The sequence below is a fragment of the Acartia tonsa genome, chromosome 1 (genome assembly GCF_053477335.1).
Source record: "Acartia tonsa isolate MP-2025a chromosome 1, ASM5347733v1, whole genome shotgun sequence".
Lineage (NCBI taxonomy): Eukaryota > Metazoa > Arthropoda > Copepoda > Calanoida > Acartiidae > Acartia > Acartia tonsa.
Window position 1 is genome coordinate 41,770,120 of NC_137260.1, and position 17,749 is coordinate 41,787,868.

Here is a 17,749-nt window from a genome sequence, read left to right on the forward strand (position 1 = left end):
CAGGGTAAAAAAATGCACTAAAATGTCTAGTCGGGCCATGCGAAGGTTGCAGGAGGCCCAGGGGTTGGGTGGGCTAGGCCTCCCCACCCCTGAGGTTGATGATGAGGGCGAGGATGATGTTGTCCCTCAAAGGACTTTTAATGCCCCCAGAAATGCATTTTCATTGGTAAATAAAATATTATATGTTAGATACTTGAGTTTTTAAAATAAAATTTTGCGATTTTGAACCATACCTACCTAATAATAAAGTTTTTTTTTGCAAAATGATTGAAATACAAATTTACAGTAAATAGTACACTGGATGAAATTAGGTAGAAAAATCATTATCTACAAGTAGGAGAAAACATTTTTATCAGGGTTGGCATATCGGGCGGGCGGTTTTTGGCCGCCATTTATCGGTCCTTTTGGGCAGATTTGGGCACCCCCCGTTTAGGGGAGGGGGGGGGGGGGTAAAAAAGAGCTTTTTTGTATCTAGGATTTTGCTAACCGCTAAACCGATGGTTCTCCTTTCCAGTGGAGCTTTTATAGGTCCTGAGACGGTTTTAGGCTATTTTATTTCTAATAATAAGTCTCTGTTTTGTTTTAGGCTATTTTATATCTTTTTTTTATGCTTTTTACGACATTAGTCCAAAACCCGCTCCAAACCCTTTTGGGCAATCGGGCGGCCCGTTATCGAAAAAAGTCCTCAATATGCCAACCCTGATTTTAATGCTTTATTAAGCTAGTAAAAATAAAAGATGTCGGTAAAATTAGAAGCAAGTTTGATACCTTCCAAAAGAGTGTTAAATGGTTAATAGAAAACTTTAGTGTTACGAATATGATTTGAAAGGAGCAGAAGGAAAAGCTTTAGTTCATTAACTTTTCTTTTACTGTTCAGTTGCTTGGAGCTTCCTGTTCCGATACGGAGGTGAAGGAAGACGACGGAGATGAAAGTTCGAGGCATGAAACAGAACAAGAGACAACAAAGTAAGCACTTACATTTTTTAAAGTCTTATAGAGTAGCTTCGTTTGTGTAAAGGTTTTCCGTTGCGCGCAAAAGATGTGGTATAAACAGAGGAATCTTAAAGTTTATTGATGAAATTAAAATATACAAAATTATCCCTTTTAAGTAGCGTTTCGGAGCCGTTTGATTTTGGTGCGGCTCCGGCTCCGACCTAAAATCAAGAAAAACTCGACATATTTTTTTTCCCCATAAAAAATATTTTTTTATTTTTGACTTTTGAAGGTTTTAAAAGTTCAATTTTTGATAAAAATAGACTTGAAAAACTTAAAAAGGGCATTTGCACATGACAAAACAGAGTTACCAAATTATGATTTATAAAAAATCTCTTTATTTATCTAGTCCGGAGCCGTTTTTTAACGAAAATTACGGCTCCGGCTCCAGCAAAATATGGCGGCTCCCGGCGCCAGCTCCGAAACACTGCTTTTTAGACAAGAATTATTACTGGAAAATTTTGAATACTGTTAGTTTGAACAACAAAAGAGATTTATTAATCCAGATTTGCAGAATTAAGATTATTTAAACTTACTAATCTTCCTCTAAAACCTTATTCAAGTTTAATTGTGTTTTGTGTTAACTCTTATCTAGGTAGGTAGATATTTAATTTCTTTTTGTATTTTTAGAAAGATAAAGAAGCGTAGGAAGAAAAAGCCTCCTGGCAAGAAGGGTATTGGAGCCAGGAGTAGTGAAGATAATCTGGATTTAGATGAGGTAAACAGATACTATATTTTATTGAAAGTTTATGTACATTGGACAGAAATAGACAATCAAGGCATGGTGATATCCAATTTCCAATCTAACTAATAACTAAAATAAACCTTACCTTACTAAACTTAAGCTAACTCTTTACTTGAGAAATTGATTTTTTCACTATCTAAACTTGTATATCTCAAAATTCAAAGTGAAATTAAATAAAGAATGACAAGGTAAGCAAAAGAATACTTGCATGATTTTCAATCAACTCTTTGGAGGGGGGGGGGGGGGTTAATGCAACCATCTCGTAATCAGTGAGCAAATGGTACTTAGAATTCGAATTTCCATCTGAAATTTTGCATAAGTAATCCTTTGTAGGTCTATTTTCCCTTAATCGAACATAAAGTTGAAAAAGTAACGGCTGGCAGCTCAGCCGTTTTGCCATTTTTTTGTATCTATATAGTGGAAATTTGTCACGAAACCTATCTCCACATAATACTCTTTGCCACTCCAAAACGCTATCAAACGGTTCTAGACGGTAGCTGTTGGTACTTGAATTTTTAAAAATGGTTATTGCTATCATTTAACATGAATTAAACTAAAAATATGTTTTAAAAAGTTAATTCCTACGTAATTGATGATGGATTTACCCTGAAAATAGGCAAAAAACGGCTGAGCCGCCAGCCGTTACTTTTCCAACTTTTTGTTTAATTTAGGGAAAATAGACCTAACAAGGATTACTCATGCAAAAGTTCAGATCGAAATTCGAATTCTAAGTGCCATTTGCTCACTGATTACGAGATGGTTGCTGCTGCATTAAAAAACTCCTCTTTATTAAAGTCAAACTGAAGAATAATAATAGTTATATCTTTCATCGTATTATAAACAGTTTTCCGCGGATATAGAATGTACAATTATAAGATTAAAACATTTTTTTTTAACTACAAGGTGACGAAAGAACGGGCTAAACAAACTGGTTTTAATCTTATGATTGTACATTTTTTTATTCGTAGATAGCTGGATATAATACGATGCTGGACATAGTTTTTTCGTATGGATGAGAACCGGTTCCTATCCACCGGATTAGAATGAAAACGAGAAAATATTTTATTTAGGTTGAAGCAAGTGTAAGATGGGTGGAAAGCACATTAGGACCAGTAGCTAATGAAGGTAATCTTAATGATAAAAGTAGAGCTAAAGGGGAGAAATACTGTGAAAGTTATTATCATTTATCTGCGTTTTTTAGACACCTTACAAATAAAGCGATGAGACTTTTCTTTTCGAAAACCTGTTTGAATCCGGTAGAAATTGATGCAACAAATGAATATCCTATTACTATAAATAAAAATATAAAATCCAGTGATGAAGGGAGGGAACAATGGTCTATTTATTACACTAGTCCCCAAAGTTTTATTAACGATTTCTTATTTGTTGAATTAACCACTTTGGGGGATTCTGATATTGGTTCATTAAGTTGGGTGTCCAAACGCTTTATCTACAGAATGTATCATTATTGTGGATGTACAACAATTTATCGACCATTGTCTTATCTATCCCTTTAGTTTCTTGCCTAAATCAAATACTAATGAACTTTTATTTTATAGTGCAACAGAGAGATAGCTATGAAACTAAGGACGATAATCTTATTACAAATCTTCTCAGAGTTGAGAATAAGTTTCTTAATCCGGAGAATGAAATGAAGAGAATATTTGGGTCCAGGTAGGTCTTTTACAATTGATATAACATAGCTTGGATCTTACACCAAACATTTTATATACTCTTATAATTTATAAAGTGAAACTCGCAGTGGGCTGAAATAACGATTTTTCTTTCGACCCCCGTTACCCCATCGCTTCCCTCTAATGGATAAACGAACTGGCCAATGAATTAGTTCCATGTTAGCAACATAAATTGACGACAATTTTTCCCTTGTTATAATAACTAACCACTTATATTCTACATCCATTTTAAATTTTAACTAGCAAGATTTTGTACTTATATTTTTACATCAAGGATTCCGTCATACATAAGTATTAAAGCATAGATATGAAGCCTCAAGGCCGCATTATAGACGGACAAAGTAATTTACAGAGTTGACGCCAAGCAGTGAAAAGAATCACCATATCTTATAGCAGCTTAGAAAATTACATTTTCCCTGTAAAAACACAATTTCATCCATATTTTTTTATGAGAGGACAAAATAGTATTAGACTTGATGTACATTATGATTTGTACGGGTAATTTTCAATCGGAGATATTAGGGCATAGGAGCATTGCAAAATCATATATGAGATGTAATAACTTGCTTTCCTTTAATGTTATTAACCTTAGAATGAAACTTTGATGAAACGGAATGTTAAATGTTGATTTTTATTTTTTTGTTTTAGAGTTGTTCAGTCAGAAAATAATCGTTCAAGGAAACAAAGAGGTGAAACTTTATTAATAACTAGAATGGCAATATCTAAAAGATGTGCAGCAACAAAATCTTGGAGAGAAAAAGTGGTAAAGTTTATTGTCTCTCCGTTAAGAATTACAGAACTTTTAAAGAAGCTTAAAATGGGCTCAAGGATGGTTGTTAGTTTATTTGTTTAAATAAATCATAATGATATGTAATACAGAAAGGGAGATTAAGAGAAGGCAAACGGTTAGATACCCAATAAAAAAAGGTTATTAAAAGAGCAGTGGTTTTCTACTTGATTAGGTAGGATTTAAACACTTCATTTTAAAGATGGGGGGGGGGGGTAGATATACCACACTTTTCTGGGATCTTGCCAGATCAAGTATCAACTGTGGGGAATATCAAAGGATGACTCCATGCAAAATTTGAGCCTGATCCGGCCAAAACCGGCCGTGATTTTTATAAAAAACCGGTTTTTTCCGGTTTTTAGAGGGTATCTGTAGATCGATTCAGCTGGAGCAAAACCGGTTAAAGATATAAAAAATTTTACTTCACATGAAATTTAGCCAATACAATTGCCTACAAAAATGTACTTCATCATCAACTTGATTGGACAACTCTTTCCCCTCCTAAATGTCCATTAAAACCTCGGAAACTGCAAAAATCGCCAAAAATCACGCCTTCGGCGGCGAATAACGGCTAAACGGTCAGCCTGAGGCGAATCAAACATAAGTAAAGAAATGTCCGCCTCAAAAAGTTGTTCAACATTAAAGAGATGCTTGAAGGCTCTAAAACGACTCCTTCCCCTCCTTTAAGGGGAAAAACTGAAAAAACATGATTTTCAAAAGTATGACCACTTCGTGGGTGTGGGGGGCACTGAACCCGTCACCCCAGGGTCACCAAATATAAAGTCTAGGCGGCCCACAATGCTGAATTTTCACCAAGTGAAAGTCTTGTGTCATTATCTCTTATGAGAAAAAAGTTATTAATTAATTAAAATTTCAAATTGTGATTTTTTGATGGATTTCTTTGATGAAATGACAGGCCGGTCAATTTTTAGGCCATTTTTTGCGGTTTTTGGCCTGTCACGCCTAAACGGTTTGAGATAATCTCACGGGACCTTTTGCCCAACCTAAGTCTGGTTATTTGTGAGGTCTAAGAAAAAAAAATCCTGGATTGGATGAAGCACGACGTTGCTGCGCACCGTCAAAAATCGCTGGTCGGCTCATTTTGCCCCCTGAAACCCTCACCTTGTGCCATTTTTCTGTGTAAAGATTATTATTATAATCTTTTGCGTAAGTCTGATTTTTTTCCCTAGACCTCACAAATAACCAGACTTAGGTTGGGCAAAAGGTCCCGTGAGATTATATCAAACCGTTTGGGCGTGACAGGCCAAAAACCGCAAAAAATGGCCTAAAAATTGACAGGCCTGTCATTTCATCAAAGAAATCCATCAAAAAATCACAATTTGAAATTTTAATTAATTAATAACTTTTTTCTCATAAGAGATAATGACACAAGACTTTCACTTGGTGAAAATTCAGCATTGTGGGCCGCCTAGACTTTATATTTGGTGACCCTGGGGTGACGGGTTAAGTGCCCCCCACACCCATGAAGTGGTCATACTTTTGAAAATCCCGTTTTTTCAGTTTTTCCCCTTAAAGGAGGGGAAGGAGTCGTTTTAGAGACTTCAAGCATCTCTTTAATGTTGAACAACTTTTTGAGGCGGACATTTCTTTACTTATGTTTGATTCGCCTCAGGCTGACCGTTTAGCCGTTATTCACCGCCGAAGGCGTGATTGTTGGCGATTTTTGCCGTTTCCGAGGTTTTAATGGACATTTAGGAGGGGAAAGAGTTGTCAAATCAAGTTGATGATGAAGTACATTTTTGTAGGCAATTGCATTGGCTAAATTTCATGTGAAGTAAAATTTTTTGTATCTTTAACCGGTTTTGCTCCAGCTGAATCGATCTACAGATACCCTCTAAAAACCGGGAAAAAACCGGTTTTTTATAAAAATCACGGCCGGTTTTGGCCGGATCAGGCTCAAATTTTGCATGGAGTCATCCTTTGATATTCCCCACAGTTGATACTTGATCTGGCAAGATCCCAGAAAAGTGTGGTATATCTAGGGGGGGGGGGGGGGGCGGATGTGCCACTTATTTAAACCAAAAGTAAAATGCGCAAGATCTCAGTGCATAAAAGACTTATTTATAGCTCTAAAATTCGGCACGGCAGTTGCTTTTGTGGAGAACAATATGGAACTGTGAAGAAACGGAACCGCCGCTCCCGTCGAATGCCGCCGTTTCCCGCTGAATTTTTTTTGCCTTTTTTGCCAAATTATACAGTTCTCAATCATCTAAGATAAACTTTTTTTCTCATAAAAATTCCCTTTTATTTTCACGTGACACTTGTAATATTTCAAATTAAAAATTATGAGAAAAAAAATGTAAAGTGTAAAATCTTTCAAGTGTCAAGAGAAAATATAAGGGAATTTTTTATGAAAAAAAAGTTTATCTCAGATAATTGAAAATTGTCTATTATGGCGAGTAAAGGCATAAAAAAAATTCGGTGGGAAACGGCTGTTTTCGGCGGGAGCGGCGGTTACGTCGCCGTTTCTTCATAGTTCCATATTGTTCTCCACAAAAGCAACAGCTGTGCCGAGTTTTAAAGCTGTAACTCTTTTATGGGCTGAGATCATGCGCGTTTTACTTTTGGTTTCTAAAAGTGGCACATCCGCCCTCCCTATTTAAATACTTTAAAATGACAAACATTCTTAATAGAAATCTTAATATTAATCATTGATTTTAGGTGCTCGAACCCTTCAACGTGGATCTGTTCTTGTGACACCAAAGCCCTCTTGGCCAAACCCAAAGTAAGTTAATTTATTCTTGATAAAAATACAACCAAGATAGTTTTACTTCAACTAGCAACATATTCTATTATGCAAAGTAGTTAAGATTTTTTGGCTGTAGCATAAGATTTTAATAACTACTAAACTTATTGAGTTCTCCATTCTAGGGAAGCTTGACTTAGGTCTAGGGATGGTTTTAGGCCATTTTATTTTGGAATGGTTCTAGCCTCTTCTAGGCTGTTTTTGCCCTTTTCTATCTATTTGAATACAGAGCCCCTAGATGCCTGGGCTCAGAAACTAGTGTGATATATTGATAATTAATCAAACAAAAATAAATGCTGCATTCGCAAATTCATTACCTACTCTCATGTTAATATTTGCTTTAGAACTGGACTCTCAATGAGGAACATAGAAAGTGACCAGGATGGAAACTGGTTTACCTGGGACCATTCACCACAGTACCAGGTTAGTATACTATATACTAAGAACAATAACTCTAGAGTATCCATGAGGAATATAGAAAGTGACCAGGATGGAAACTGGTTTACCTGGGACCATTCACCACAGTACCAGGTACAAATGTGACCTTTTTTGTCTATGTTCATGTTTTACAGACCTTAAGACAGATATCGGTAAGTTTGCTTAGCACAGTATGCCTAATCTTCATTGGCATTGTCATTTCTATTACCCAACAGAATGAATTTAATAAATTAAATTTTAGTAGTATTAAACTCTTTTAAAACAAATATTTCAATACTTAATTCTTTTCATTTTTTTGTAAAGACTGTACAGATGGAGTTTCTATCAGCTGTTGAGAGTATGGACCACAGGCGGATCATGAACATACTGAACAAGAACCCTATGCACATAGACAGCATGCTTCAGCTTTCAGAGATTTGTAAGATGGGAGAAGATTCGGCTATGGCGGCTGAATTAATAGGTAAGATTCTCTTATTGTACCTTTCATGACAAATGTACCTTAATGACAAACGTAGCTTTTATGACAAAAATTACTGAGCCTAATTGAAAAGAGAAATGTAAGAGATATGGTTCAGAATTAGTGCATTAAACAGATTAAAGCGTTCCTAAGCGGTGGAAATACTGAAATCTTAGAGAAGCTTTCATAAAATATATATACAAGAATTAATAAATATTTATTTATTTTGAATCAATTTTATTTTCAGAGAGAACATTATACGTCCTGGAGTCATCGTTCCATTTTTCATTTTCACTAGCCAACACTAATTGTCATCTAGATTATAAGTAAGTTTTATATTTTAATTTTTATAATCTTGTTGAAGTCAAGAATAATCTAAAGCATATCTACTTACATTTTTTATCAAGTTCGGCGTTATCTCTTTTTCAATTTTGAGAAAAACAATTTTTTTACAATTAGTTTCGGTTAGGTTATAGGCTAGGGAGCCGAGCGCCCGCGGCTAGGCAGGGTAGAGGGCTGAGCGCTGCGGCTAGGCAGGCAAGGGGTCGAGCGCTGAGGCTAGGCAGGCAAAAAAATTGAGAAAAAAAAATATTTCTTAGAGGATAATACCTCAAGTTCTTACCAATCCTTGTTAGCATATAAATCTAAAGTATCTTACAATTTGTTGATTTGAAAATAACTGTGCTATTTAACTTTTATTTTGTTTGTTTTTATTTAACTGATTATGATAGAAAACTTGAAAAACACTGCCAAATGATAATTTCATTTATGATTTTATGTTTTAATAATTCTTATTCATACGAGTCATTGTATTTTAATTTGCCATATTACTGGAATATTATAGAATTAGGAAGTTTGTTCATTTGCTTTTAAAACTTGCTTTCAAGAAAACTAAATTAAAATTTCTTTAGGCGTCAAGAAAACCGATCATTTTTCATTGCTCTGTTCCGTCACATCAGCTTTGTATCTTCCAGAGCATGCTATAGAACTGCACTGGAACTAACAAAGGTAAGCCCTGTTCCATCACATCAGTTGTGTATCTTCCAGAGCATGCTACAGAACTGCCCTAGAACTAACAAAGGTAAGACCAGTTCCATCACATCGGTTTTGTATCTTCCAGAGCATGCTACAGAACTGCCCTAGAACTAACAAAGGTAAGACCAGTTCCATCACATCGGTTTCTTATCTTCCAGAGCATGCTACAGAACTGCCCTAGAACTAACAAAGGTTAGACCAGTTCCATCACATCAGTTTTGTATCTTCCAGAGCATGCTATAGAACTGCTGTTATATTTTCTGTAATTGTATTTACGCTAAGATCTAAAAACTGAGGCTAATACTGTATAACAATTTTCAGGGAAGCTTAATGGCAGGTTTTAGGCTATTTTGAGAACTTTAAGTTTACAATAACACCAATCTCTTTGGCAAAGCAAATTTACAAGTTATTACAAGCTTTAGAACAAAAAAGTCGTTAGCACCTATATACTATCTTTAATTTGTTATTTTGCTCTAAAAAAAATAATTAAAATACATAAAAATAGTTGTTTTTTCTCTAGATTTTATTAAATCTTGACCCAAAAGAGGACCCTATGGCTGGAATATTGATGGTGGATTTCTTTGCTCTCAGGGCAAGAGAATACCAGTGGCTCAGAGATTTTTATACCCTTCTTGAAAAGAAGAGGTTGGTTCAATAATATTTTTAACATCTGTTAATTGGTTCGAATCTTCTAAAAAACAGAGCCATAACATTAATTATACACGTAACACATTGTGCCCTATCTACGTCACTTTGTCAGATGTATGGCATAGCAGTAATAACAACAAATAAAACCTATTCAGTTAAATTTCCAGACTTAGTTTGGTTGCCCTCAAGTCAAATGGGTTGTTGTCTATAGATTAATGAGATGAAACACTTTGCTTTCTTTAAAATCTTGACATAGGAGAGAAACATCCAATAAGAGTGAAGCTAACTTATTTAAATATGGAGCTACGCTTTTTGGAAATCCTTATAATAAAGTAACAGGATGTTTGTCTGTGTGTTTGTATGTTTGTACCGAAGGATCTCGCTAATCGCTGAACCGATCGGGTTCTCCTTAACAGGGTAGATTCTCATATGTCCCGGGAAGGTTTATAACTATTTTGGGGGAGGGTACCACCACCCTCCCTAGAGAAATTAAATTTTTTTTAAATTTCTCAATTTTAGAAAGAGAGTTCAACGAAAAATAAACGTCAAACGTAAATTTTTTTTAACTTTTTCTTTTAAAATCTAAAATAAGAAATTGAATTATTAAATTCGACTCTCTCCTCCTCAAGTGCCCCTAGAGGCCTCTAGGGGCGTAGCCGGTAGTTGTAAGATAAGCTACGAAAGACCTAACTATCAATAATCAAACAAAGTACAGCAAAAAGTACGAATTAAATAAGATTCAATAATTGACAAAACTATTCATTAATAAAGATTGAATCTAATCAATTACAACTTTATTTAGAAACTTGAATCAGCTCCCAAATCTGGTGTACAGCCTTGCCCTCGCCACCTTCCAGCTGTCGCTGGCTGATGATAAGCTGTTAGAAACAGCTGATAAGCTGTTACAGGATGCTCTTATCAGCTTTCCTGATGTTCTTCTCCCTCTGCTAGGTATGAATTATGGAAAAGATACCATTTTAGTAAGAATGGCAAAATAAATTTTTATGTGTTTTCTTATTTATTTTGGATAGTATAAACACCCCCATTTACAATCCCTTTGAATCTATATAAAGGTAAAGCTTTTTTTATAATTAGGGTTACTTCGTACGTCCGTAACGGATAGCTCTTATCAATTTCGGCACGTCAGAATTAGATTTTATGCTTTTTTAAACGAAATATTTCATGCTATATAATAATTCTTGATATTTGGAATATTGATTCCTAGGAACACCACTCGGTATTATGCGAAGTACCTCTATAATCAAGTCTTTAATTGTTTTCAAATGAAGCGCCCTTTACTTTGAGTAATTTTAAACTTTTAAATGAGTCGTTACCTACTCTTTATTAATGTTCGTTTATCGTTCTTGTCTGACTGATTAATTAAACTTCAATTTTATTGATGTTGTTATCCTTGTTCTTTACAGACAAATGCAGTATCGACGTGCCCATGAACGTGTGCACTCACACCTACTTCATGGACACAAGATCAACCCCCGCGGCTCTGGCTACACTATGCTCCCTGTATGTCCACAGGACTTATCACTGCTGGAAAGAACCAGAGGTGAGACATGGAAATCAGGGATCTAAAGGGATAAGACAATGGCCGGTAAATTGATGTACATCCCCAATGATGACACACAAAATTACCCCTTCTGTGAAATAAAATAAGTAGTCGAAACGTTTGAACACTCAACTGAAAAAAACAACCAATCAAGTTAGTGAAAGTTCCCAAAAGTTTCCAAGCCAACGAATAAGAAAACGTTAATTTAAAACTTTGGGAACTAGTGTAATTAATGTTGAAGTGATTTTGGGGACATTGGTATATCCTGACTTTATCCTTGTATCCAGGTTTTAAATTGTATTGTTAAGTTAATATCTTTGTGTACTTTAATTAAATCTTCATTAGTTGTGCAAACATCAATGGCCAAACTTTTAAACAAATAATTTAAATCTAAAGGAGTAAAGAAAGGGATGCATCATGTTCAAACTAAAGAATTGTAACTAAGTTTTTTTTTGAAAATGTTGAATTACCAAACCAAAATAAGGATTCTTAGTTTAGATTAAGATATTATTATCTTATATTAGTATTTCTTTGATTAAATTAATAAAATTGGCCACTGTAAAATTTCATGATAAACAGAAATTACTTATCCTTTTTAACCTTTTATTTTGTATTCTAGGTTTTGCCTTGGTTAGAAAGAAATTGTACTGCTGTTATAAGCCTTATTGATAAGAAGGTAACACTTTCATTAATTATTTTAATTTGGAAGTTTTTCATGCTTTCCCTCCAAGTGCATATCGATCACTGTTCCCAACTATTGTTGAAATAGATTGAGAACTAGGGGAGATATTTTTTTTCTTTATGCTAAACCGACTAGGGAGGCCTTAACCTTATGGGGCTACCCACTCCCAGTAACGAATATTACCTGACCTAATATGTAATAAACAAACAAACGTAAAACTACCAGGCTCTCCCTCTTATTCCCAATTTATTTAAAAATAAGGGTTCTGTGCTTGACTAGGCACTTTAAGCCGCCAAATTTTTATTTTACTTTTTAATCTGTTACTTAATTTACACGAATATTATTATCCTTCATTGCAAATGGTTAATCATTTTGGACCTTTTACGGACCTAAAATTAATACCTGAGCTTTATATTTTTTATTTTTAGGTTGAGAGGGTGACACAAAGTATAGAACATAGAAGGATAAGATACCAGGGACTTCCAAGAAATATTCATAGGTAATATAATTATGTTTATTGGCTGATTATAAAATGTAATAAATAAATCATACTTATTCATAAAATACCATTCTTAGTAATGGATATTTTATTACTAGGATGATTGTATTTTACACTAGATTTTCATGTTTCCTCATAAAGTGATACACGCCTCGGGCTAAAATAACGATTTCCACTTCACCCTTTTACCCCTTCCCCTCCTACTAGATGAACGAACTGTCCAATGCAAGACCTCGCATGTTAACAATCTAAATTGATGATAATTTTTCCCTAGACTTAATATCCACGTATATTCTACATCTATTTTCTTACTAACTTATTGATATTGCCATAAAACTTTCTTTTTTTGATGGGTAAATTAAGCAATGAAAGGATTCTTTATCTTACAGTTTTCATTTTGTTGATATATTTGCTGTGCAGTTTATCAACATAATTTTCCTTGTATGTAATCTTATTAAACAACTTATCAATTTTCTCTTTTAGACATGTGATTATGTCTGAATTTCCCAGCGTGGTGTCTGCTCTACCTGGCAACCTTACCAGAGCAGCGGCCACATCCTGGGACCCTGTTCCTCCAGTGGATAGCATCAACACATACACTGCGCCACCCAGGCAACAGACTGTTCTGGGTAATTTTTACTTCTTTTTGTTTATAGGCTTATTGTTTAAACTTTTTTCCGCCAATTATTAAAAAAGTAAAAGTAAAATTTTCTGACCGTCTGTGTTTCAGTCAACCACAGATATTAAAAATTTTAGGAATACGGAATACATTATTGAAGTTAAATAGTTGCTTCTCAAATACCATCTAGATGAGGGTTTGATGTTCAGGAAGATCCAAGACATTGTTAAAGCTTCACCTAGAAGCCCAAACCTTTCAGACCAGCAATACGAGATCTTTAGCTTAAGACAAAAAATCAATACTTTTTATAATTGATGAAACTCTGCGATATCAAACTTAGAAATGAAAGAATATTTTATCTTTTAGATGATCCCAGCTCGCTGCGTCTGTTTTTCCGGTCACTGTTGCCCAACTTCAACCCTGAGGAGCCCCTGCCCCCTCCCGGGGAGGCACAGGGCGGGGCTGAGGGAGGTGTGGACCTCCGCAACTCTGTTCAGAGTCTTGTCGGTGCCCTAAGAGATTTACTTGGAAATATTGAGGTAGATAAATATTTTTTTTTAAGATTACATAATCTTGTGACTTTTTAGTATGTGTTCTATAATTTATGAATATATTTATACTTTATTAAATGCACGTTTTTCTCACTCCTCTGTGGTGAAAAAGGGGTAAAAATTATCTTGAAATTACATTTCGTAAAATAGCGGTGCTACCTCGATGGCTTTTTCCAGGAACTATTTTTCACCGTATAGAGTGCTAAGCAAGCTTGTTTTTTACAGATAAACTTATTTATAGATACCCTGTTTCATTAATAAAAGCTGATAGGAAAAAAGAACAAGAATAAGACTGCTTAAATTACACATTTTATTAAAAACTGTAAAGTATATAAAGGAGTCACTGGACTAAAAGTCATACTCGTCCGTAAAATTTAATCAACACGTTCTTTTACTCGTTGACTAAAATAACTTTAAGGATTTTATTAATCTTATGTCCAAACTTTCCACTAATAAATCTAATCTGCAGTTAAATGTTCAATTTATCGTCCATTGTTTATTCCCTTAAGCATGAACGTCCAAGCTTAATATTTTTAGAGGGGTAGAATAAGAGATTTTAAACGTTTAAGGGGGGTAATCTAATGTATTTTTAAAAAAGTTTTAGGAGGTTGAAATGAAGGGTTTCAAAGTTTTAGGGGACGGGAACACTTCTTTACCTCCACAATTGTACGTCTATCCCTTAAAATCACCTTTAAAGCCATGAATTTATGAAAATCTGCTAAATTTGTATTTGCTTCAGGTGGTCGATGGAGCCCACGGGGAGGCTGGAGACGAGGCCAGTGAAGACGACATTCCTCCAGGGTAAATATTTTAGTTATAATAATAAAGGATATAGGATACACGTGGATATATTGACAAGGGAAAAATTGTCGTCAATTTAGGGTGCTAACATTGACATCATTTATTAGTAAGTTCTTTTATCTAGTAGAAGGGAAAGGAATCGTTATTTTAGTCGGCTACAACTTTTAATTTATTAGAGTACAATGATAATCTGGTGTAAGATCCAGGTAATAATAAATCCAATCTTTTAACTAATCCCCCATTCATTAGGACATAGTTTTTCGTTTTACTTGGGGAGAAAGGAGATAATCAATTGTAAATTACACTGGTATCCAATTTGATTTTTTTTTCATTTTTGATTTCTTGGTTTAAAACTTGTAGTTCCAAATTTTATACAACCAAAGTGGTAGTTTTTTTATCATCTATAGCTCTACTCCTTTTCACATGAACAAATGAAACAAAATTTATATTTCAGTGAATGGGATTAGAAGAGGCAACTTTGCAGATTTATTGATTATACCATCTCAATATCAAGAGCAATGTTAATAGAAATAATTTATTTGTTATGAAGGTGAAAACCAGCAGAAATATTTTCCAAGTATGGCTTCGAAACCGTTTATTGTCCTCTTGATTATAACCGGTTCTAATCAATACTACAAAATCATGTACTGTATCGTATTACAAACAACTTTCCATAAATATTAAAATAAAAATAAAAAAATTACACTATCCAATGTTACAAACACATTCTCACATTCATTGGCTTAAAACTTTAATGTTTTTTTACTTAATCTTGTGATTATTATTTAATAATTTATTGTCTCAAGGCATAAGAAAATGAATATTTTGACATGATTTTATTTAAAAAGTATGGATCTACTGCAGTTCAGGGTAAAATGTTAGTGGTAACGAATATCTCCAAAAATCTATGGATTTTAACGGCTGAACGTACATGACATGCCAGCACACCGTGGTGAGCGGCATAAGAAGGCCTACAAATAATATCGAATGGCCAAGATCCAATCATGCACAATGAAAGCTTAACTCAAGAAAAAACGTGTAAATTAAGTCTTTTTCGTGCATTCACTTTTTCGTGATAACTGTGCATTTTTCATTAATGACTAATCTATATTATTTGTAGGCTTTATTTTGTCTATTAAAAATCTATACGTTCCTCTGTTTGGCCTTTAGCAGCCTTTAAAGTTCATACATTTTTGGAGGTATTCGTTACCAGTAACATTTTATCGTCAACCGTACTTGACCCAAAAAGTATAAATATTTAAAGTTAACATATTAACAATTGTATAGTGAAACACAATGTGTAGAATTTAGATGCTTAACATCTTAATTTGGTTCTGGCTGAATTTGGGGGTTTAGGGATTGGCCAATGGATCTAAAATTCATATTGCTGGCTGTCCTGGTCTTTGGGTACTCGAAACAATACAACTTTTCTTATTTCGGCTAGTTTTCAAGACTTTGTGGACTGGCGCATAGAAAGCTGGCACATTTTACTGAACATAATCAACACAAATTACTAGCAGACAATTTTTCTAGATAAATCTGAAATTGAATTAACTGCTCCTTATCCCATCCCTGTATCCCTGTTTGTTAATGTTAGCTTGTAAGATAAATTTATCATCTATCTACAATAAGAAAAAAATATTATAAAACTCTGAGTTGAAATATTTAACTAGAACGTCTATGTTAATAACAAGTATTAGTACAGCAATAACAATATATTTTTCTCAGAATTCTTAAAATTATTGTCAATTCATCGAAACGATTTCGTAGCATATGATTATGCATTGTAATATATTTAAGCAATTTATCTTTTTTTTCAATTTTGAAAAGCTACCTAAATAAAAATTTAATTTACTGAAACTGTCATTTGGTATGACATAGCATGTCCTAGTTGTAGAATAACTGCGCTACTACAATAGTAAAATTTTCACTGCTTCATATTACTTGTGATAATATATTTTTTACTGTTTTTCTATCTGTTTATATTTAGTGTGTATGTTTTAAATATATGTCTTAAATGTTATAAATATTTTTAAAGGCGTAGTATTGCTATAATCAGGGTCGGTCCGTCCGTAACAATTAGCCCTTATTGTTAATTCATGCACGTTAGTATTGTCCTATCGAATTTAAACTTATCATGGTAATTACTATAATAGTTAGGTACAATTTCGCTAACCGATTAACTTATATGGTTTTCCTTTACAATAAAGCTTCTTTCATGATTAGGCAAGAATTTCAACTATTTTGGGGGAAAGTGCCTCAACTCATCCTAGAAAGAAAAATAGCCCCCCATTCAAAACAAAATGTACTTTTCTTTTAAAACTAAGATATATAGTGAAAGGTCGACACCTCCACCCCCATTTTTCAAGTGCCCATAATAGAGGCCTCTAGGGGCAATCTGCTAGTTGTATATGAATGAGAATGTTGTTTTCTGTTCTAGTATGCAGTGTATTCAGACATCTTTCCATATCATAACTTTCAAAACTGAATCAACCAGAAAAATATTGCAAATATTTTTGACAATGTTTGGTCGCAAAGCCCTAATTCAGACATCTATACACACAGATTAAAGTAGTGTATCTCAGAATTGTAATTTTACCCTACTTCCTTCACGGAAAATATTCTCAGCCATACTGAAAAATCATGTACAGCATTGTATTACAGACAATTTTTTACTTATATTTTAAAATCTTAAAATTAATGTCACTGCTTTGGCCCCTCGGGTCTAGCAAAACTGGTTTTAATCTTATAATATATCATTTTAATATATGCGGAAAGCTATCTATAATACTATGTGCGATAAAATAACTAATCATTACATCGAAAAAATATTATAAGTGAGTCATGGCGACCGTTGTAAAAGTTCAACAAGAGCACAATTAGTGTCAAGTCATCATATTAACCTACCTTAAGACCTCATACGGTTAATATCTCTCAACAGGTAATAAATAGCTTACCTGAATACAGCTAAAACAAGGCCTAAGATAAAACATGGATGACAGCCCATATCCGAACAAATCTAAAGTGTCAATGCATTTGATGAATTTAACAATATTTAATAGTATAAAAAATAATTGAATATGGGATGCTTCAAATTAATCATACATACATAAATTTAGATCGAGTCCTAAGTTTTCACGTTATAGTAAGTTTTCAAAGGTTTTTCGATGTTTTTTTTTATGACATTGCTCAATTGCTCATTTTTTTCCGCATGCCTATCCATCCATACTTGTTTTATCTTCGCTACTTTTGGATGTTGTCATCCTTGTTAGACTTGATTTTAGAGCTTATAATAGTTATTACTTTCATCGTATTATAAACCGCTTTCCGCGGATACAGAATGTACAATTATACATCCGCACCTCGGGGCTAAAAAAACTGGTTTTAATCTTATGTTGTACATTTTTATATTAGTAGAAAGCTGGATTGGATATAATACGATGCTAGACATAATTATTTCGTATTGATGAGA

The 17,749-nt window shown here is 34.0% G+C and overlaps 1 protein-coding gene across 2 annotated transcripts; it reads left to right on the top strand.

The window, feature by feature from the left end:
* The first annotated feature begins 22 nt into the window (after positions 1-22).
* On the top strand, positions 23-16,304 carry Nulp1 (Nuclear localized protein 1). Of its 2 annotated transcripts, XR_013880008.1 has the most exons (21): positions 23-166; positions 878-966; positions 1,624-1,711; positions 2,809-2,863; positions 3,298-3,412; positions 4,081-4,121; positions 6,902-6,965; positions 7,331-7,409; positions 7,728-7,884; positions 8,129-8,207; positions 8,793-8,889; positions 9,437-9,561; positions 10,367-10,515; positions 10,989-11,125; positions 11,745-11,801; positions 12,236-12,306; positions 12,790-12,935; positions 13,292-13,464; positions 14,216-14,277; positions 14,732-15,147; positions 15,527-15,926. XR_013880008.1 is itself a non-coding variant. In XM_080162030.1 (20 exons), exons 1-20 carry the CDS (start codon positions 23-25, stop codon positions 14,742-14,744), a joined length of 1,941 nt encoding a protein of 646 aa, XP_080018156.1. In that variant the 3' UTR covers positions 14,745-16,304. The 2 variants fall into 2 exon arrangements, 1 of the variants encoding a protein (XP_080018156.1); XM_080162030.1 differs by having other exon boundaries at positions 14,732-16,304.
* Positions 16,305-17,749: the final 1,445 nt, after the last annotated feature.